At 40.4% G+C, this 24,150-nt stretch overlaps 1 protein-coding gene across 1 annotated transcript in view; it reads right to left on the bottom strand.

Moving 5' to 3' along the window:
* The window catches only part of TSNARE1 (t-SNARE domain containing 1), a 469,611-nt gene that overhangs the window by 154,166 nt on the left and 291,295 nt on the right, over positions 1-24,150 (bottom strand). Inside the window, exons 10-11 of the mRNA XM_054167237.1 lie at positions 22,279-22,351; positions 12,583-12,665 (exon numbers count right to left, since the gene is read on the bottom strand). Of these exons, the coding sequence (XP_054023212.1) occupies positions 12,583-12,665; positions 22,279-22,351 (156 nt within the window). The remainder of the gene's footprint in view (positions 1-12,582; positions 12,666-22,278; positions 22,352-24,150) is intronic.

Genomic DNA, 24,150 nt, shown 5'->3' with positions numbered 1-24,150 from the left:
CATTTTGTAATCTCTCCTCTACAGTCAGGCTTGCAAGATTGCTCCTGCTGCTTTCCTGTGAACTCTCAGTCACTGGCCCATGTCTCAGAATAAGTGACCAAGACCAGATAGCAGATAAAGTTGTCCTCCTTTGATGTGATGATGACTCACACTAAAGCCACATTGAAGAATGATTTTTAAAGAATCTAATCATATAGTCTCAACCCAGACACCACCTACCACTGAAGTAAGAATTTAGACTCAATAATGTGGCATAATAAACTGCCCTGCAATAGGATCGGTCCAGCAAAGTGTGACTTATAATTAAGCTACCTAAGCACAAGCACCTGGATATGAAATATCCTGTGATATCCAACATCCACATGGACCTGAGTGATAAAGCACAGACCACGTTTGGGACCCACAGCCAATGGAAGTCTGTGGCACCACTGATCCCATCTTTGAGTAGACATATACACGCATCACAATACTTCTGAGTTCTCTAGTAAATATGTAGGGTGCCCAGACAGTACACCCAGTGATACATTCCTAATGGATACACCCAAAGTCAGTTGAGATGACTCCCATCCCATGCATCAACTGAACTATAATGAATTCTACCTTTTTCTTTGCTTGTGGCAAAGATACACAGTTCTCAGATTTTCTTTTGTTTTAAGATGTAGGGAAACATGGTTAAGATGTGAGATACTGCACTGATGAAACCTGAGTGCATGTCTGGTGATTCAGCTCAGAGCTGACATGCAACTGTTTGCCAACCAGCAACAGACCATTCTGATTTTCAGTCTTGACTCTGTTTTACACAAATATAACATGGGCAAGAGTCATAAATTAATTTCAATGGTTTCTCCACTAGTTTACTATTTACAAAGAGAAGCACGGCCCAGTAGTAGAAGGCTTTCAATCTCGCAGATTAGATTGTGTGGATAAAACAATAAAGCAGAAACAAAAAAGGTTTAAAGCAAAATAAAAGGGTGTGCAGAAGCAGAAAGTTATGTATTAAGAGAAAAAAAAAATTACTTGCTATGCATCATATTATTTGGCATGATATTGCTGAGTTGATCTGGAACAGGAAGCGAGGTTTTAGTTTGTGCCTATGGCTGCATGTTCGCATGTCCATCAGTATTACTGAAGAAGAACTGGAAGAAAAGCAAAACCTGAGTCTTTGAACCTGAAATCAATGCAACTAGAATGAATTTCATGGTAGTACACTTTTTTTCTACTTGAAGGTTTCTTATACCTTTCTCTGAGGCATTTGTGTTCAGACTTGTCCTACTGAACTTGAGATGTCTAATTCAGGAGCCCAGAATAGAAAGCTTACACTCCCTCTGAAAGCAGTAGAGAGAAACAGGCACCTCCAGACAATGGCTCAGCCCACATAACATCAAGAAGACAGAACGCTTTGGAAACATGGGACATAGAAATAAAGTCAGAAGGTACCATTTGCTCTTTCTGAGTCTTGGGGATATATGTATTGTGTGCTTTCACAGTAAGTTATATCCAGTTACATGAATACATGGCATTCAAATTCCTTTTAGGTCAAAGAAAATGGAACATAAAGAAAAATGTCATCATGGCATTATTTTCTTTATTATATTGATGATAGCTGAAATCAGCTGTTATTAAGTCCCTATACTCTGAAATACTCAATAATAAAGCCTTTATCTTTTAAAGGCAAGGAAAGCTTGGAAACTATGAGTAGAATTTTTCTCTGTTTGGTAAAAAAAATAAACTTACCTGCATGTTCATGAATTCTCCCCAGCACCATTAAATCAGCAAATGTGACCTGCACAGTGGGTAGAGCTCTATTCTACTTCCATTAATGGCAATGAGAAGTATGCCTTTGACATCAGTGAAAGCCTGAAGTTACAGACAATTTTCTTTTCTTTAAACTCTTTGAAAAAAAAAATAAATGTTTCAGGAAAAGAGTAATATCCACTGGGACAGACTCTTAAAGAGTGAAGATAAATGTGAAAAGAGTTTATTTTACTTTTTTATATGTTTCAGATCGGTGTAAGAAAAATGTCTTCTACAGTAAAAAGAACTGATGCAAGAGTTTTCCATAAATGGACAGCACCGTTGCCTATAAAAAAAGGATGATACATTGTCACTTGCTACACAAAAAGAACAAGCAGGCTCTGGAGAATATACACAGGATGGACCTACAAAAATGAGGCTGCTGCAGTATTTATTATGAAATAAAAACCATCATGAAATTTTGACCCACTGTATAAATTGTTTTTTTTCTCAAGAGTCATCTTTAAAAAAAAAAACAAAAAAACCAATGGAGCTGTGGTTTATGAAGAGGGCTTGGTTCCTTTAGATGTTTCCTCATCTACTAAAATCTTTCTAAAGAAGTCTTTAATCCCAGTCTGCTCCACAGTCTGCCCAGAGACTATCCAGGAAGACATTTGGACAGCAGTAGGGCACTCTTGCACTGAAACTGCCTCCCTATGAGAGGGCCAGGAATTTACTAGCCACTCAATGTCTGCTCAAGAACACATTATTTGGTGGCCTTTTCTGTTCCACTGAATCATACAGCAACTCACCAGCCTCTCCAAGTCTACTCAAAGGACACCACATTATTTGCTGGCCTTTTCTTTTCCAATGAGTCCTCCAGGCTGAGCTTCTGTAGGATCAAAAGAGTTCTGATGTTGGTACTAGGAGGATATAAGAGTGCTCAGTCTGGACGTGGGTATTGAGTACTTGGTCCTCAAAACTTGGAGGCATCACATTTCAGTCACTGGGTAGTTTGGCATGACCTCCTCTCAAAAATCAAGTTTGTGAAGAGAAAGAGAGGAGACAGACAAAATTAGTTTGTGCCACCCCTTGCTCCAAACACTTCCATCTCACCTGGTACAGACATCTCAGTTGTCTTCAAATGCATTTGTGTACTACAAGGCACTTACTTCTCTTGCTCATGGAGGGAGATCACGGTATCAGAACATGAACCATTGACATTTTATCAACATAACAAGAAGTTCCTGGCAGCAGAACACTCAAAGAGCAGTGCTTTTCTTGCTACTGTACTTGTGAATGTAGGAACAGCATTTGGGAGATTTGCTTCTCTTTGGGCTTTTTGTGGATACAAATGTCTTTAGACTTTAGAGGCCTGCTTCATTTGACAGGCTGTGGGGACAAAATCCTGGAGCTTAAAAAATTCCTATTTGTGTATAAGCCTCTTTTTCTTTGCTTATAGGATATTCTGTAATAGAACAGGAATTGATATTAATGTACATAGAAGCTTAACTGTGGACTGTCACTATTAGTCTAATATTGCATTGGACAGCTGTCTAACTCCTTTAGAGATAACTTTGCCAAGAAAGAATCACCATCTCACCTTCTCTATAGCCTTCACTTGAATGCTGATATATAGAAGGGATGATTGGGACTGTTCTGCTTTTTAACCTGAGCCAAATTCCAAAATTGTAGTTAGGACATCATCCACATCCTTACCACCACCACCACCACTATCTTCCACCACTGCCAGAGGGACTTCAGACTCTTCCTGTCTAGTCAAATCACTTCTCAATCTACATCTTCAAAGTGCCATCCAATGATCGCCCTGACCTGCAAACTTTTCCATCAGCTTTTTCTTGTCTACCTTTCTTTATAGAAAGAGAAACTGGGGACAAACTGTGCCTGTGCTCTCCCACCTTTATTGTGAAAAAATTCTTCTTTATATATCTAGTCTGAATCTTCTCTCTTTTAGTATAAAACCATCACCCTTGTCGTATTGCAACAGTCTATGCCAAAAAGGATTGTCTCCATCTTTCTTACAGGCCCTTTTAAGTACTTAAAGGCCACAACAAGGTGTCCCTAGAATCCTCTCTTCTCCAGGCTGACAACCCAAACTCTCTTACCCTTTCTTTACAGGAGAGGTGTTCGATCTTTCCAATCATTTTTGTGGCTGAAGACTCTACAGTTGGACACTGCTCCTGGTGAGGTCTTACAGAAAGTGGAATAGAGTAGCAGAATTATTTCTCCCAGCCTCCTGAGCACACTCCTTTTGATGCACCCCAGGATATGGTTGGCTTCTGGGCTGTGAGTGCATATTGCTCTGCCCAGCTTCTCATCCACCAGTTCTGTAGCAGATTAGAGGATCTACTTAGACTGTCACTGTGAAAAACTGATGCTTATGAGAATGAAGTCAACTCTCAAGGCACAGATATCAGAACATAAATCCTTACACTGGAATTCAACTATTAGTTTCACTGCAGCTTTGAAAACCACTATGGCATCTTCACTGACAATAATTACCAATACCTGATGAAATGCCACCTCAGGAATGGTGGAACTGTTTGGAAGGTGTCCCTGTGCAAGAAAGGAGTCACTCAAGAAGTGAAGAAAAAAACACTGCTGCCTGCATGTGAAGATTTTCAGCAGAGGTATCCAGTGTGAGCACTGACCAAGTCTGACCACTTTGCAACTTGATGAGATGTGACAAGCTCACAGCCCAGTGTAATACCACTTCAGGCTATGCAGCTGGGACTCAAAGTGGGATGCTTAGTTTCTGCTCCTGGGTTTCCTCAGATCCAGAGTAGGTATTTATCTCCAGTGCTGGTATTCCTCAATTCCTGGGGTTCCTGGCCTATTAAGAGGCAAGTTTAATATAATATCTCAAATCTTTGACCTTTGGACAATGCAATTGAATGTATGTGCTGCTACTGGGCACAAGGATGGTTTTCCACTCAGTAACCAAGGATTTTGATTCACTCCCTGTTAAATGAGACCATTAAGAGAAATGTAACTCACTAGTTTATGCTGCTGTCAGAGAGGAAAAATTGCTTTTTAATCTCTGACCCTACAAAATGAAATTGTACCCTGGAAAGAGATTTCATTAAACAAATTAAATAGAACAAGAAAAGATGTATGTGATTTCCTTCTGCCACCTCTGAATTGTCACAGATCAGACCCATGCATCTTTCATGTACAGAAGTCTTCCGTTTGAGATACCTAGTCCAGACAATCATGCACAACATAACCAATATCTCTAAATCTTGACTTGAAACCATCCTTCTACTGCACGCCTTCAAGATGAACAGTTAGCAAAGACTTACAGTCTACTCACTCAGCTTCTCACCAGCCAAAGAAGCTTCATTAGCTGATCACCTCACCACTAAATTTGCTCACAATCGCTCTTGTCCTTTCCATCTCCTCCTTGAGTGATTTGTACTTGAAGTGAGCTCTCAACAGATATTTTTAATTTTTTTTCTTTCAAAAATCCTATTGGGCATTGTTTATAATAAAAGAAAGATTAAGCTACCACCTGACTGAGTCAGCTCTTTCTGATGCTTCGTATTAAGAGATGTTCAGTTGTGATTACAAATAGCCTGAAAGATTGCACATTCCCATGCAAAAGCACCCAATTGCATGACATCCAAAAACTCAAAAAAACCCCAAACAAACCCTTTCCTAATAAATATTTGATCCCACAGACCCATTATTTATGGGAAACAAAGACAGACTTAAATAAATGTTACGGTTCAGACCTGACGGAGGTTAAGTCGCTGCATTCATGCGGCACATTCATCACATGGACTGCCGCTGACTTGGACACCGTTTCCCAGGGTAAGCAGCAGGTTTGTAAATAGGTTGCATTAAAATACAGTAAAAACAAACATGCACAAATAGAAGTACCTTCAAAATAAAACACTCTTAAATCTGAAAACTCAGACTGTGGAGCCAGTGGAGTAAGGCAAAAAAGGAAGAATGTGTTTTATCCCAATCCACCTGCTGCTGCCTATTTATTGAGGGAATATAAGGGGGGGGGAATGTTTCAAAGCACTGCCCCAGACAGCCTTGCTTCCTGGCCACAGCACACTTCCAAGACCAAAGGAGTCTGGAAGTAGGGGCAGGCATGCATCAAGATGTTACTTCAAAGCTCTGTAGCAATACAGAGCAGGACACATATGACAGGCAATACGGACAAACACCCCTATGATGCAGGTCTTGAGCAATCTGGGCAAATAAATTAGAGGGATCATTATTAGGGAATGAATGGTTTAAGGCAGCAGTCTTGCTGGCAGCCATGCAGCGACAGGGGAGGACTGAGAGATTAGGATTCAGAATGAAAATGAAAAGATCTGGCTTAATAGGAGGGGGGTGGTGGTGGTGGAAGAAAAACAAGTGCTATGGTGAAGAAATTGCTTTGAAGTTGAAGAAATGAGTTCTGAGCGGGAAGCCCAGGCAGAGGGTTCTGAACTGAGCTGGTGTCAATGTTCTGCTGCAAACTGAGAAAGTAAAAAGAGACTGCAAATTGGGGTGGTTTTTGTTGTTGTTGTTTGTTGTTGCCTTTTTTTTTTTTTTTTTTTTTTTTTTTAATAATAGTTTCAGGCAGTTGGAGAAGGACTTCTTTTACTAACTGAAGAACATGGCATGGAATCATGAGGACTCTGGATGGTGGCAAAGTTTCCCTGTGCTGCTGAAGAGGAGGATTAAGGCTCAGTTGTGTAATTACATAGTCACTTCAGTAATGGCTTTTGCTTGGAGTCCTTACAGAGCCCTGAGTTCCTGTTGCAGCTTTAATTCAGCTCCCATCCCTTTCACTGGCAGAAACTGCCAGAAGAAAGAATAGCTTCATAATCCCCTGAATAAAAGTTCCAAGTGCTAATTACTCGAAGGAGAAGAAAACTCAGCCATGCTCATGCTGGAGACAGACACAGCTAAGCCACAGCAACATGAGGTTGATTGTATGCACTGTGTCTTACAGTTAGCTGCAGATTGTCATTACCCCTCAGTCACAGATCTACCTTATGAGCATCTAGCCTCTTCCTGTCCTAGGAGATTAAGTAGCTACAAAGCTGTGTTTGCTTGAAGATCATCATGTTGGTCCACTGCATGCTGGGTGGCTGCTGTATGAGGTGTCAGGGTGCAATGTCATGACATTGTGGTGGTAACTGGCTGTAAACTGTGGTTTTAAAACTGTCAACTTTAAAATTACTTAATGGCAGCATAAGTCAAGACCTTAGGGCACACCCACAAGGAAGAGAAGACAATCTTCATTATCACAGTCTTTATAAGTAGCAAGTGCTTTAAGAGGTTCATGTGGCAGGAAACTGGAAAGATTCAGAGAAGGTGACTTTTGAAACTCAAATATTATTATGTTTTTAAAAATGAGTTATTTGTGCAAAAGTTGCAGCCAGTCCTTTATTGGTGGTCCCCGGGCAGTATGATCTCTCTGCAAATGTCACAGATTTATGAGGCTTTTGTTTTCTGAAACCTCCAGCCTTCAAAGTGGCCCTCTGTGTATCCCTGAAAGCCAGACCCAGCAATTGCTTCTTTACAAGACAAAAAAACCCTCGTTGTTCTTAGACTACACAAGTGGGTCACTGAACTGGTGCTTGCCTTTGCAATGCCAGTGAATCCAAATTAGCTTGACTTCCACAGAGGATACAGGGAAAGAAAGCAACCAGCATTAATCAGAGCAACACAAGCAACTCTTCCAAAACAAATTAGCTTCAACAGTGAGCACACAGAGTCCTTCAGTCAGTGTGGCCAAGCTGAACTTGGGCCAAAACTTGGCATCAAAAAGAGTAACTGGTTTAATACATACCCATGGAGCCTGCATTTGTTTCTTTTTCTTCCTCTCAATCCACCTGCAGGAAGCCAGGAACAAACTGAGCAAACTGCCGATCTCATTGCAGGCAGCCCACCTAAGCTAATCTCAAAGGCAGGTGTCCATCAGGTGCCTATCAGGTGTCTAGTTCTCCTCTTTTCTTTTTTTTTTTTTTTTTTTTTTTGTTTTTCCTTCCCATAAGGGGAGGAGTGACAGGCACAGGATTCATTTTCCCTCATTTGTGATGTTATTGCTATCACCTGGACTTTACAGACAAAGGAGACAATAGACATGTCCAGAAAGACCTGTCACCAGTCCTCTGTCAAGACATGGAAGCAATTTCTCCTGGTTGGTATAACAGGAATCCAGACACTTAACTCAAACACACATTTCTCCACCAAAGACACTCATGCTTGGCCCAACAAATCCTTTTCTTCCAGAAAGCAAATTGACCCATGTTAGAATTGATGTTTTAAGATAAATGAGATGAGTATTTTTTACAGGAGCATGGACGGTGACATTTCAGAAGACAAATCTGGGTCATTGGTATTAAATGGCAAGGGTCCTCATTACTGCTTTAGGTCTAAGAGGTATCAGGCCTTCACAATAAAGAATGGCACTTCGGGAAGTTTGCTGTAGGAGACTACTTTTTCTGGCTTCTCCCTGCCAGATTTATTTACTACTCATTCATTTTTTAAAGTCAAATTTTCTAGTGAAAAGTGTGACAACAAAGTAAACCTGTCAAGCTTCTGTAACCATGAGGTGTTTCATATGGACAAAGGTCTTTGTTCCTCTACTCCTGGTATCAATATTCAGTCTTTGTACTTTAGTCTGCATTTTGACTCTGCACATTCCTACAGATGATGCAGTGGCCCAGCGTAACTGTTACCTGTACACCTATCTCCTGATGTACATATCCACTGAAAAGAGATGTGCAGGCCCATGATACATGAGAACAGGGAACAGCGAGGAGGGAAGCAGAATTGTGCACAGCCACCTACTGCTCCCTTCCCTGGAATGAGAACAGAGGCTGGCTGTGGACTACACTGAACCACTGCGTAGCCTTGTCCAGCCTCCAAACTGATCGCCACTACCTTACTTAGCATATATTCCCCTCATATGTTCCTCATGGTTCTTTTACAGTTTCGTGGGGAGGGAAGGTGTAGAATCCTAGAATCATTATGCTTGGAAAAGACCTCTGTGATCATCAAGTCCAACCATCAACCCAACACTACCATGTCCACTAAACCATGTCCTGAAGTCTACACATTTTTTGACACCTCCAGGAATGGTGACTCCACCACCTCCTTGGGCAGTCTGTTCCAATGCCTGACCCCTTTCAGTAAAGAAAATGTTTCTATTATCCAATCTAAACCTTTATTGGCACAACTTGAAAACTTTCATTATACCTGGGAGAAAAGACCAGTCCCCACCTCACTACAACCTCCTTTCAGGTAGTTGGTTGGGGTTTTTTTGTATGGGTGGGTAAAGAGTTTAGATGAGGAACATATGAATTTATGCAAAGGAATAAAATACTACTATAAGCACAAACATCTCAAGATGATGGAGCACCTTACACCACTTAAAATGCAAAGGAACTCATCAGGTAGATATTTACATTTGTTTAAACATTTCTATCATTTCAGGGAATCTAAATGCCTTATTTTGTATTAGTTTAAAAAAAAAACACTACTGATGCTTTGTTGTGTTAATGTACAGGTTGGGACTGGTGCTCTAAGTTGTAGTGTTGAAGTGACTGCATTGCACTTTATGCAAAAGTTATGCTAAATAACCAATCATTTAATCTTTATTCCTGACAGAAATCCCTTCATTGAGGTCTGCAGTAGGTCTTAAGATTCAATGTTTCTGTGATGTTGACATTTCTGATTTCCCAATTTATGTATACATTTGTCAGCATAAAATGACACACACAGACAGACATTTAAATACATACTTGCCTATAAATAGGAACACATAACCAGTGTATGCAAGCCAGTCTGTGTGTACAGCACAATCACACTGTTCTAGAGGTTGTAGGTAACAGACAGATAAATTATTAATGAATTGGAAGTTCAACAAAAGAAGGAAAACTGCTCAGTAAGATGTAAAAAACCTGCTTGTGCTGAGCAGCACAGGAGAGTACCAAGGGAATTTAAAGTGTATACAACTATGACATCTTCCACAAAAGCAGCTGACCCACAAAGTCATCTGGCTGATTGCTCTCCCAAATTCATCCTAGATGTTTCTAAAGCAATAAAAACCACACCTACAACATGGAAGGATAGAATCATAGAATCATTTGGGTTGGAAGAGAACTAAGATCATATGAATTAAGGTTATATGAAGCATGATATGTGGGTGTGCAATTGTGAGCAAGATCTATGAGACAGTAACTATGAGTGAGAATGCGTCACTGAGATCAATTCTGTTTCAAATAAATATCACTTCCATGTTTTGTTGCACTGATTTCCACCAAATCGTGCTGGAAATGTACCTATTTCAGTTCCCTGATTTAAAAGGAATAGGTAACTGCTTCAGATGGAGACACCTACCTGACCATGTCTGCTTTTGGCTAGTTTAATCCCAAATAGATCATAGAATCATATAATTGTTTTGGTTGGAAGCAACCTTTAAAGTCATCAAGTCCAAATGTTAACCCATCATTGCCAGGTCACCACTAAGCCATATACCTCAGCACCACATCTACAGGATTTTTCAGTCCCTCTGGGGATGGGGACTCCACCACTGCCCTGGGCAGCCTGTTACAGAGCTTGACAACCCTTTTAGTGAAGATTTTTTTCCCAATATCCAGTCTAAACCTCCTCTGGCATAACTTGAAGCTGTTTCCTCTTGTCCCATCACTTGTTACTTGGGAGAACCTCCTCTCGGGGAGTTGTAGAGAGTAGTAAGGTCTCCCCTCAGCCTTCTTTACTCCAGGCTACACAACCCCAGTTCCCTTTACCTATTCCTCATAAGACTTATTCTCCAGATCCTTCACCAGCCTTGCTGCCCTTCCTCTGACATGCTCCAGGACCTCAACATCTTTCTTGGAGTGAGGAACCCAAAAGTGAATGCAGTATTCAAAATGTGGGCTCACAAGTGCTGAGCAGAGAGGTACAATCACATTCTAAGTCCTGCTGGCCAGACTACTGATGATTTAAGATATTCTATACACACAGAGAGCATTATCCATACGAATGCAAGTGTCATCAACATTGCTTCCTACAAAAGCTTTTGAGGGCTGTGTGACTAGGACCCTTCTTGTCATATGGAGACAATGCCCTTTTGGATGAGAGATGAGCAGGTATCAAGGCAGATAAGAGAGAAGGCATCAGCAAGCAACCACACATCTCATTTTATTTCCATATCTCAGGGAATCTCCAGAAAGAGCTGGAAGAGAGCAAGGTGGGACTGCACACTTGTCTGGTGATCCTTACCCAGCAATGTACAGAATAGCTACCTGTCCTCTAGTGGAGATCTGGATTGCACATTTTCCCCAGTAGCACAATTTTTTTAAGTGATATTTATCTATACAGTCTTTAAGGACAAGGGAGACTCTGAAGTGTTTTCCCACAAACACCACTCATTACAGATCTACGGTCTTAGAGGTGGTTGACTGACTATGTCTTCACCTTGAGCAATGTATTTAAGGAACAAAGGACCTCCCTAACTGGGCAAGCTACTTCAGCAGCTCCTGCTAGCTGAAGAAAGCAGATCCTTTATGCTGTGCTGAGTTTATTTTCTGCCTGACTACTCTTTGACCTCAGCCAAAATTGTCATTAACTCATTTGCAGATTTGTGATCAGCTCTCCTGTCAAGTACTAAATTTCTTTGAGTCTCATTTTGGACTTAAATGTGGTAAAAATGCAACAGGCTATTTTCAAAGCAAGCGCAGGGTTACATGCAGGGAGGCGCACCTTGCACTGAATGTACCTGCCTTTAAAACCAAAACATAGCTGAAGGCCACACCTAGTTTCTGCAATATCAACTTCTACAAAAGTTGCTCATATTACCCACAATTAGCAAAGTCCATTTCACCAGAAAATGAACTGTAGGTAATTTTAAAGTCACAGTACTTCTTTTCAGGGGAGTAATACGCCTTACTCCTTTGGTGTGGAAGTTTGTACCAGACCTTCAGAATTCATTATGTCCAAGAACCAAGAAAGAGGCACCATGTACTCAGCTATGTATTGTCATAGCAAGATTCCAGATACGTGAAACTCACTTTGTGCTTCGACATTCTGCTTTAGAATTGAGGGGGAAAGCAACACAAAAGCTTTTGTTCTGCCAATCCATTGCAAGAAATGATACACTTTCTTTGTTCACTTCCCCTTCCCCCTTCCATCCCTAGAAAGCACTAACAATAACCATTGAAGAGTTCTTTCTGCTCAAGCTATTTTCAAAAAGATTAATGCTTGTGTGTCTCTGTGTTTTATTCTTGCTCCAGTGAAGAAAAAGAAAAGAAAAAAAATGCAACCCACAAACAAGCCAAACAGAAAACCCCAAACCAACTAAACAAAAACACCTTCAAATTGCCTTTAAAAAGTGCTGAACACCATTCCCACAGCCATTATTCACCAGCCACATCATGTCATTTGACAGTTCAGTTGTTTCTGTAAAGCACTGTTGCCTGATTACAGGGAAGCATGCCAATAAGAAGCACACATACACTTAAATGATATACACTTTTTATGACATCTTTCCAAGAACAATAGTAGCTAATTGTTCAGTTTCCTACTGGGAAATGTCTCTTTAATATGCAGATCTCTTAATGACTCCTCTAATGTAAATTGTTGATGCAAAAAGTAATTTAATCATATATATATATATATATATTTTTATATATATATATATATATATATATGAAAAAAACTTTAGCTCTTACTTAAGAGTTTGTTTTGTCATCTTTCCAGGTAGCACAAATTCCAACACAGCTGTGTGCCATGTGGTCCACTGCCACCAACAGTTCTCTATTTTAAACACTATTATGGAATGTATCTGTAAGGATTTTTTTTAGACCCACTTACTTGGTGCTGACTGGCTTTTGCCAACTGCTCATTGGCTGATTCTACATTAGAAGATGCAGTCTCAATGTTGGCTTCAATACTATCTGAAAAGAAAAAGAGAACAGAAGATAATTACAGGGTACAAACATAAGACAAAAACTTCACAGCAACAACAATGTACTCATAGTCATAACAAGATGAGTAGCATTATGTTTGCAAGCTGTACTACTACAGGGAAGTAGGAACACCACCCTAACTGGCCTAGGTTGCCCAAAGAAGTGGTTGAGGCCCCATCCCTGGAAGCATTCCAAGCCAGGTTGGACTGGGATCTAAGCAACCTGATCTAATTGAAGATGTCCCTGTTCAGCACAGTGGGGTGGACCTAGTTGACCTTTGAAGGTCTCTTACAACCCAGATGATCTGTGATTCTAGGACTCTGTGATACTGAAGCTGATCTACAAAGCAGTAATTGGTCATTCTACACATTTTTGTAGGAGTATCAGTAGAGGAACATTTGATATTTTCTGGTTAGAATATGCTCTGGTTGAGAAAAAGCTGAAAAGTGGTAGATCTATGAGTTAGATTGGCTTTGTAGAACAAGGGAGAGTTCTCCTTCTATATTTGCATGTTAGGACAGGGAACCAAATGACACAGTCTAATCTCCATGACTCTCTATGTGGAAATAGCAGGGCACAAAGCAGAGAAACCAAGAGTTAACAAGATACATCATCCAAAATAACTTGTCGCTCACCCAAGGTGACAAATCCTTAGTCACCTAGTTGCTGACAAGTATTTATGTGTAAGCATGACTACATGATGCACATTTAACAAGATTGATTTTGCCTAAAAAAAAAAAAAAGTTTTATGCATTTTCTGGGAGTCCATAAAGCAGCCACTGGAACACCACCAGTTTGCAGCAATTGAAATTCAGCTCCTGACCACTCATAGTTCCATCCTGGATAGCTTTCTTACAATCAAGCTGTGTCACATATTAAGATAGGGAGAAAAGAAGAAAAAAAACAACAGTAGCAAAACTGAACCAAAAATAAGAATATATCCTACTGAGGCATCTGTTAAGTGTAGAAGCACAACATTTGACTATGGTTTGGGATTGCAGTTTCACATAGGAAAACACCTCCCTGCTTTAAGCTATTTTCTGATGGGATTTAGAAAGTTTTTTGAGGAGTTTTGGAAGGGGTGAGGGGTGTGTGCTGGACACTGACAACTTCCTAATCACAGTAACAGGACTTAATTATGTATCTAATATTCCCCAGGATCCTTGTGATGACTCTTTACTAATCAATGCTTCTTAAAGGCTGATTGTGCTCAGAAAAAATATTCATTTAGGTATCAAAGACCTACAGAGGAGAAATCTATGAAAGATATCTTAGTAAAACAGGAGCAATGTGTCTGTGTTTCTCTTGGGGCAGGGAGAAATCACACAAGCAGCTTTAGTTGGCTTCTGTAGATGGCCCTCCAGAGTGACCTTGAAGTTTCTGCTGCCTGCACAAGGGCCTAAGGAGGTTTGCATTCATTAGATAAAGCTAAACACTCTGAACACCCTCTTAGCAATACATGGAATGGACTAATCATATGTTATGCCCTGTGTCTTGCAAATATCAGTGTTTCTGCCAGCACAGGCCTTCACAAGTAGAATGGAAGGGTGGTGCATGTCCTATATCAGTTGATGTGAAGTTACAGGAGGAGGCTGGACCTTGGTGGTGCAGTTTCTGCTAATTTATTCTCTTAATGGGGCATTACCAGCCTTGGAATAAACAAATCTCTCATTAAAAATAATTTTGAAGCAATTTGCAATCCTGAGACACAGGGGGAAAATTAAGACAAGCAAAAAACCCCTCTAAAAACAGCTCTAAAAGTCTCTAAAATTGAGACATAAACAAGTAACACAATTTAATGAGATATTTCTGCTGATTAACACAGGAAAGTAAGGGAAGGAATGAAATTTTGGGTCAAATTGCAAGGAAGTAAGGAATAAGCCAGTGACATTAATAAGTCAGTGATTAATATGTCATTCACAGCTATTTCAGCACATCTTTGCAGAATGCTAGTGATGGTTCACAGCTTCATCTTGCTCACCTTCAGGCTCCTTGCAGAGGTACCTTGCTTGGGGATGAAGAGGCAATAATTTCCAGAGGGATGATGGGGTCCTAGGTAGACTGAAAAAAAACCCTGCTGCCTTTTCCTTTCTCCTTGGTTTTGGTATGAAGACACAGTGACTCTGTTCCCAAATAAGGGATATAAGCCAGCCCTGGGTGTGGGATTGTCCAAAAAGACTGAATTCCTCCACAGTTTTCTGTCCTCAGTCTGTGATGACAAATTTATGGTACAGTTTGAAAACAAACAAAAACCTTCAGGTGATGTGATGGCCATTTTGTTAAACTGGGGGACAGGGTTGCACTGAAGCAGATGGTGTTTGCAAACAAATGCACCAAGGAATTAGGAAAAGATTCCAAATTCCCCAGCTAAAAGACAGCCTTTCAACAGCAGCAGTGAAGGCGACAGAACTAACAAGCTTTTAGATGTCATTTGATACGATTTTATGACATGCTTGTCATGCAGAGACAGAAATCATGATGACCCCAAGAGGTGTCTTTCTACCTTTCTTCAAAGATCAAGTCCTGCTAATGACCAACAGGAGTCTCAGATGTGAAATTACTAGAGTGACAATGGCTGAAGTGGGGGTTTTGCCCCAATGTATCAAGGAATCACTGTATGACCTAAGTCTTTGTAGCAGCAACAATGGACTGGTTTCACAAGGCAGCATTTTCAGTAAAACCACTTGAAAGGCAGGAAAATGAGCTCATGAGTGAGAACTTCAAAATGTTCCCACTTGGCAGTAACCAAAATGAGCCCCTTCAGGTTCCATATCATGCTTTTATTTTTAGCACTTTAATAAGCTTAACCCTCTTTTATCACTACAATTTCTGGCAAAAAATAATCAATATAACATAATGAGAAGCACAACTAAAAAAAAAAAAAGGGGGGGGGGGAGGGAAGGAGTGGGACAGTATTTAGTAAATGTATAAATGTTTCTTTCCTCACTAAAAGCCAATGTTGGAGCAAAATTATTTCAGTGTGATAATGATTGTTGCCCATTCAAAATGAATTTTGCCTATTCTAATTGCCATGTGCTCGAGAGAGTTTTCAGTGAGTGTCATTCCAAGACCCTCAGGCTGTGTACAGGCACAACAAAGGCAAGGAAAGCTATGGCAGTTCTTCCAGAGTGAAATTCAAAACGACTGTGGGTTAGTCATTTGCAAACTTCGGTGCAAACGTCGAGGTGTAAATTCAACATTTATTTTATAAATTAGTATAATCTTTCCCACATGCTACATTAAGGCTAAGTGGGTCACACTGGCTGAGACTGGTGCAATGAAACATGATTTGCAGCTCCATGAGTCATCAGGAGCTGTGGTTGTTGTGTCCAACAAAAGGCAGACAGAACCTAGCATTTGATTTGATTTTCCTAGAGCTTTATTCTTCCACATGGAAACGCGCAGCCCTCAGAGGTAACAACTGAAGCACTGAACAACCACTCACCCTAATTTTCTAGGCAAAAGTATTTAAACCATCCTAAAATGTCATAACCAGTTCCTCCTGCTGTTTTTCCTCGGCCCACAACCCAAAGCCATAGTCTGTAAGAATAAAAGTGGCTCTAAGGCAACGGTCAAACACCAGCATAAATTCACAGCACTTCAGTTCCTGAGTGATTTATACTGTCCTTCACATGCATCTTGGAAATGTCATGTATCTGCTACATATGTATACACTGAAAAATGGTCTTGCCCTGTGTGAGAGACTAAAGCTTGTCTCTCCTGGTGTGACTCAACAAAGATAAAATCACCTTTGGTGCTTGCCCAGACAATAGCTGATGTGTATTGGGCAGAGCCACTGGAACGACTCGGGAAGGTGCAAAGATAACATGGCTCACTGGAGCACAGCTGGCCTGACAACAAAGACAAGATAATCTCCACCCATCAAGTACCCCGGAAAGGGAGGATGGTGAGACAATGGATTCACCACCTGGCCCCTGATTTCCTGAGGGACAATGCTTGGACACATACCTAAGGACTAAAAACTGTATAAAAGACTTGAGCAACTACTGGCTCAGTGGAACCAAAAACAAAGAAGAAAAACACAGAAGGAAAACACAGATGAAGAAGAACACAGCACAAGGACAATGCTGCTGAGAAGGAAAATGGAGAGAATACCAGGAGAGGAGAAATGAGAGAGACATCACCATGGAGCCTGGAAGAAGCAGAACCCTCTCTCTGTGCCCTAAGTTCCGCCTGCTGCAACTCATGGAGCTGAAGAGGTTGCCCAGAGGACCACATCTCTTCTACAGCCAAAACCTCAGCACCCTTTCTCTACAGACCCAACACCTCCTGCAGCACCTTTCCTCCACAGACTCAAACTGTCTTGGGGGGGTGAGGGGTGTGGTAAAATAATTCCTTTCCTCGTCTCTCTTCTCTCTCTCTCTTTTCTCTCTCTCCCCTTCTGATCCATCTACTTTATTTATGTAATAAATAGTCTAGCTGTTGATATTTTGGCCTCGTTTGTGCCTCTCATTTCCCAACATGGGAATATTCAAAACAACTGAGTCTCTTTCCCTCTCCAGAGCGAGACACCCTGCCAGAGGTTTGCCATGCTTGCCAGGATGCAACTTCCAAGGATTTAAAATGTAAACTTTGTCCTATGTATGTCTATTGGAAAACAGTCCATCCTACCAAAGGAAAAAAAGACACTTCATTTGTTCTCTGCTAAATAGCAGAGTGCAGAAATATTACCAATTTAGCAGATGCAAAGCAATTTACTGCACTTTATTACAGAGACAAGTGGTCTCTAATTACTGACACTTACCACAGAAGAGTCAGCATATGAAGATTTTCCTGAAGGCACATGGTATGGCCACTACCCTCACTGCCTGGTGTGTGCTGTCTGAGGTACCTACAGGGAAGTTGTGGATACCTCCTCACTGGAAGGCCAGGTTGGATAGGGCCTTGAGGAGCGTGGTCTAGTGGAAGGTTCCCCTGCCCATGACAGTGGGGTTGGAACCATATAATCTTTAAAGTGCCTCCCAACCCAAAACATTCTATGATTCTATGATGCTCTCATACTGTTTTGGTTAATCCAAGACTCCAGGTTTAATCTCACAAAATTTGCATGTTGGAAGATGGTATGTCATGGTCACAGAACTGATTCACTTCTATTTTTTCTTCTTTTTCTGATGGAAAAAATAAGGGTATTTCAACAAGACAATTTTTGTGCAGAAACTGATGGTCAGGTCAGATTTTCTTTATTTTTCTTCCAAAATAACCTCTGAAAATAGTTTACAGATTAAAAGACCATTCAACCTATCTCTGATTGGGAAATTCCAGCTACTCATCTGTAGCACAGTCTTTCTTTTTCCTTGTGATGTAAACTCACAGAACCACAAAACCAGAGAATGGTAGGGTTTGGAAGGGACCTCCAGAGATCATCAACAACATGCTGTCTAAAGCCAAGGATTTGTGAGAAATGATAGTGGAGGCCACTTCTGTTGCAGTCCAGAAAAACAGACAGTGCAAAGCCAGTGGTGCACAAAATATTGTGACCTCTAATTTCTTCCCTACATGGCAATTGAGGGCAGTAACATTTCAGCAGGGGATGATGGTTTACAATAAAGCTTTGTTAGATAACAAGAGTTCTTAGATGACAGGACAAATCCCTAGGATGCACAAGAACTTGGGATTTTCTTGTGAAGTGAGTGGGAAATGGAATAGACTGTCACTGATTCAGCAACACTGCAGTTGTACCCTTCCTGCACAGGCTGTGCACTGTACTGGCATGTGTGAACAAGTGGTTGATAGGATGAAAAGATTTCCCAATTCATCAGGAACCAATAAGAGCATAAATGTACCCATTCACATAATAGCCTCCTCTGAGATCACTTAGGAAACTTAACCAAATGAGAGACTTTGCAAACCACATTCAACCAAACGTAGATATTAAAGCTGTTACAATCAGGTGTTCAGGGACCATTCTCAAGATGTGTTAATTTTCTGCAGATGTCCCAACTGAGAGACATAACTCAGGAGAGTTTAGTTAAGGATCCAGCTGAATGACTTCCCAGCTCCGTTTGCAGTAGTGCATCTAACAACAGACTCTTGGCTGTGCCATTCCACCAGTCAGACTGAAACAGGAAATGTGTGGAAGGGTGCAGATGGGTCCTCATGCCAGTGTCTAAGTGTTAAGTCAGGCTTCAAGTCAGAAGGGCAAATAATGACAAAACAGGCAACAGAGCTGACTTAATTTCACAAGAAAGAAAAACAAAACAAAACAATACAAACCTAAAAAAAGCCTCCCCACATTCCAGTGCTTACACAATAAGCAACCCATCTGCATGCATGAAACACTTCAAGACACAGTTTAATGCACAAGGTGGTGCTAGGTCAATGGTTGGACCCCATGATCTTAGTGGCCTTTTCCAACTAATACAGTTGTATGACTCCATGAAAAACACATTCTGCTTTGAGAGATGTTTATCAGCAGTATTGTTATTAGACAACAAGTGACGATGTAGTACGTCAGTGAGTATCAGCAATGCTGAAGGACTGAATATATTGCCCCCATCAAGAAGTTCTGAAGGAAAGCACCGGCTGCCATGTTTATGCTTGTCTTGTCAGGTCTGTGGGCTCCACCTTGACAGATACCATGTAGTTCTGTTTGTAGTCAGGGAGTAACCACTTTAGACCATGTTATGAAGTTTTTTCACCCTATTATTTTAAAATATTAAATACCCAGACTCCGAGAGTGAAGTGAATGGTTAGTAGGACCAAGATCTAAGCTGGGGTAAGAAATGGAAGGAAAAGAGAAAGTCTGAGGAAGTGTTTGCCTGACACAGTGGTGTCTTCTTCCAGCAAAGTGGGATTTACTGTGCAAACACAGATTTGCATACATTTGGTCTGGATAAAGCTAGAGGACCAGAAAATTAGCTGCTGTGTTCCTGCTGCTGTAATCTTAAAAGAGGTGGCTGATATGCGATCTTGGTATCTGTTCCCATTTTAGGGACTTGAGGAGGCAACAGATAAAATCAGAAAAATCACAGAATCACTTCAGTTGGAAAAGAGCTTTAAGATCATCAAGTCCAACCATTATCTAACTCTACCAAATCTGTTGCTAAACCATGTCACACAGCATCACATCTCTGTCTCTTTTAGAAAACTTCGGGAGTGGTGATACAACAACCTTCCTGGGGAGCCTATTCCAGTGTTTGTGAACTCTTGAAGTGAAAGACTTTCTTCTAACAACCAACCTAAACCTCCCCTGGTGCAATCTGAGGCTACATTTGCTATGCCTAGTGAGGGGAATCTCATCTCATCCAAGCAGAGGTGATCCTAGGGTCCCATGGTTATAGAATCACCAACACCAATACCACAGGCAATTGCTGGTTTCTCCTACTAGCACCCTCCTCCTTGCACCCTTTTTCCTCACCAGCACCCTATGTGATGATGCTGTGCAGGGATGACTTGCCAAGACCTGTAAAATTTTGTTGGAAAGACTCTTTCTGTTGATGTAAACTTAACCTTGGCCACTACCTTGTTCCAGCTGTGAGTGCTCACTGAAGTCAAACGTTTAAATATTTCTATCAAAGAGATGCCATGACTAGGAACATAAATGTGGAGTTTATTTGCAGAAGACAAAAAAATATCAGAGATGTGATGTCCAGTGTCTGCATTTCCCCTCATCTGTTTTCTCCTAGTGTGACAGAAATTGCTCTTCACCCTAGGGAATGTTTTGGATGTGTTCATTAAGGAACTGGCCCACATGCTAGCAAAAGCACTTTTAGGTTTTTTCTAAGTGTGGGTTACTGTGCCATGCATAGGCCAGACAAACTTGTCCCATTAATGCCCCCAGCTGTGGTGAACCAGAGAGCAGTTTGCTTGACAGCCTTGGGAACATTTTATTGAGTGGCACATCTCACATCCCCTGGATATGTGTTCTCCCTGGGTTTTCTAAGTAAGCACCCAGAGAGATTCCATTTCATATATGTAAGTGAAATGAATGAAACCAAACAAACAAAGTGCCAGAAGAGTTGCTTTTTTTTTTGAATCATTGCTTTTGAATTTTCACTGGGGTGGTTAGCTCCTAAAATGGAGCTAAGATCATCTTAATCTCTCTTACTTCTGTGAAAATATGAATGTCAAAAGGTAAACAGTAGGACCTTTCAGCAATTGGTTGGGAGGATGCCTTGACTGGCTGCCAGGCTGAAAAGATGCTCCCAAAGAAACAATTAGAAATCTACCACAGTGAAACATGGGGAAAAAAGGGGAAAAAAAAAGTCAGATGCAAAATAACCAAAACCTTATGCTGGCTCAGAGACAAAACGTCCTACTTAATCTGTTTCTCACAGGCAAGTTTATACTGGGGTCAATTCTATGCATGGGCAACATCTTAAAATAATAAATATTGCCTTAAGAAAGAAAGTTACAAGGATCTTGAAGCTAGCTGATGTATGTTGTCATGTCCCTCAAGGCATCAGCATCTGATGTGCTTTTAGGAGATGAATCAGGCTCCAAAGTTATCTGTATACAAAAATGAGCTTCCAAATAAACATAAATAAATTAAAAATAAAATAAAACAAACCAAGCAAGCAACAACAACAACTTGGGTTTAGAGTTCATCTTGGGTTTTTTCTGCACCTGTGAGCCTGGGTGGTGTTTCTCAGTGAGAGGCGGCTAGTTCATTTCAGAGTGAAAGGAGGAATCTCACGCTAATGGAAACTTGTAGAAGTACAAATTTAGCAAAGACATCCATAGTGATTAATATACAGCAGAGAAGAGTTTCTTCTTTCATGATCTACCTATGGCTGTCTTAGGACATGATCCGGCTCCCAGGAGCTACACTGGTAACTCCAGGTGAGCACTGTAGGGTAAAAATATCAACACAAATCTTCCTTCCCTGGAGTGTAGGTGCTTCAATATGGCTTTAGGATGGTTAGGTCTCAAATTTGGAAGTAGACCATTGCTTCTGAAGCAACTGCACAGTATTATCATAGATATGCAAATAAAAGATACAGTAAAAAAACAAAACAAAACTATTTCTTGGCTGCACCAGTAGACAGCAGTGACAAAGAGTCAAAGGGAATATGAAGGAGCTGATGTACTGTGTCCTATCTCTGTATCCACAAAAAGTGGTGGCTGTCAATGATGGGGCTCTCAAACATAATGTTAGGGATTGCTTTCTTGCTTTCTTCTCTTATCCCAAGTTCTCTCCACCATGCTCCTAGCCACTGGTAGTTGGAGCACAAGAGGAGGTCAGCTAATGGGCAGCCACTTAAAATTACATATGTGAGTACACATTGGTGCTAGATATGTGCCACCACCATCAATAATCATAACAATAATTGCCAATACTATTAGTTTTTTGATTAAAGTTCCATGTAGTAAGGAAGAATTGGATCCCTTTACAGCTGATGTTCTATATTCTTCATCTTCCTTTTTACAGTCAAAAGGGAATGGATTCATTTCCCTGTGAATTCTATTTTATGCTAGATACACCAATGGGAACCTTATTGAATGGGGCAAAACATCACTGGATGTACAAAATGCTCAAAATCAGAGCATTAGCAAACAGATGCTTATGAGGGACCACACAATATCACTCTGGAATGCTGCAGAAAGGTAATGAAGCCCATATTTTAAATGTGGTACCTACCTATTGCATCTCCTTGCTCATGCACCATGGAGGCCAGGTCTTTGATGATCTGGTTCACATCCAACATGTCACTCTGAAAAGACAGAAGGTTTAGTATTAATGATGAATGAAAGACATGTTCCACATTCAAGCTTTGCAAAGAAAATAAAGCCAGTAAACTTTGTCTGTGTAGAATTTAAAGACTATTGGACTTGATGATCTTGGAGGTCCTTTCCAAACTTAATGGCCCTATAATTCTATGAAAAAGTTTTAATGCTCCCATTGAAAATAAAAAGTCCCCCTAAAGGCATGGTTTGATGGATCTAAGTCAGCCATTTGACTCAAGCTTCTGTAAGAAACAAGGTGAATGATTGGATTATATGGTCGCTCATCAGAATTGTGGAGGACTAGGAGAGAAAAAAACCAATAAAAACAACAGCAGCAAAACCTTCTCTTTCTAAAACAGTTATTGTTCATACAGGCTTGGAATCTTACATAGTAAAAGGTCTTATTTCAGCACAGAATCCATCTGATAAAATATTCATAAATGGATGGAGATATGCTCAAAAACTCACTGAATTTGAAAGCTCTTCATTGTTAAGGCAATAAAGACAGACCTATTCGATGAACTGATTCATTTATATGTTTTGAAGTTTAAGGGGAAAAAAAAGAACAGATTCAGGACCAAAAATATCTGAGTTAAAACACAGCAAATTGTCAGTGAGTTTGTTTCCTGAATTTCTGAACAATTACCATACACAACAGCAAATGTGAGCACATGTTGACATCATATGAAACCCTCTCTTATAAAAATATTTAATCTAGCAACAATAGACATAATAGGAGAGGTACTGCTAAAGGCAGTATCTGTAAGGCAACGTTAGCAGAGCAGAAAAAGAGAGACAGACAGGCTGCATTTTGTTGAATTGCACAAATCACAGAACCACAGAAACATTGAGGTTGGCAGGAACGTCTGGAAATCATTTAGCCCAACACTCCTTCTCAGAGCAGTCAATTAAACAGGATGCTCAGGGCATGCCAGGGCCATATCAGGAAAGATTTTTTTCCCCAAAAGGGTTGTCAAGCCCTGGAAGAGGCTGCCCATGGAAGTGCTGGAGCCAGCAACCCTAGACATATTTAAAAGACATGTAGCTATAGAGATGAGTGACATGGTTTAGTGGTGACTTGGAAGTGTTGAGTTAATGGTAGGACTTGATAATCTGAAAGGTTTCTTCCTACCAAAATGATTCTATAGTTCTATGATTCTACAAAGTGAATCCAGTCCCTTTTACTGAAGTTTGTTGTCATATAATGCAGTAGAATTGCATTAATTTGCAACGAAGCCTGTGAGTCCTATTGTGAATTCTAGAACATACCAAATCATTGAATAACTGAAGAAGTAGGAGGCAAGAAAATAAAAGTTTAAAGCTCTATGAAAAATCATAATAAAACCCAAAACCAACCAACCAACCAAAAAATCTTCCAACTGGGTAATGCACCACAAAATGCATTTCATTGATTTGCTTGTCAAGAATAATGAAGCTTTAACTATGTATAGTTTTATTCATAACTGGTAAGTACTGCAGAGTATTTTTGTAAAAGCAATGAAGTTTAAGACTGCACTGGAAAAGTGTAGTAGTAAATCATTGCCAGGAAATCAGGAGAAATCGGTTGTGATTTTTTTAGGGCGGGGGAGTTTGCTGCAAAACTCTTTGACAGGAGAAAGCCAAAGTTTAACAACACGTGAAGAACTGAGAATTAACTTTAATGTGCTGGCCTGATCTTATTTAACTACTTAGTAAAAGATGGTGAAGGAAAAAAAAAAAAAAAAGTCAAACAAATACTAGTACTAAAAATGCCCAGAACACTTATTTGTCTGTCTTGGCTAAATTG

Source organism: Dryobates pubescens, chromosome 14, assembly GCF_014839835.1.
Source record: "Dryobates pubescens isolate bDryPub1 chromosome 14, bDryPub1.pri, whole genome shotgun sequence".
Taxonomy (NCBI): domain Eukaryota; kingdom Metazoa; phylum Chordata; class Aves; order Piciformes; family Picidae; genus Dryobates; species Dryobates pubescens.
This window is presented reverse-complemented; position numbering and strand designations above follow the sequence as displayed.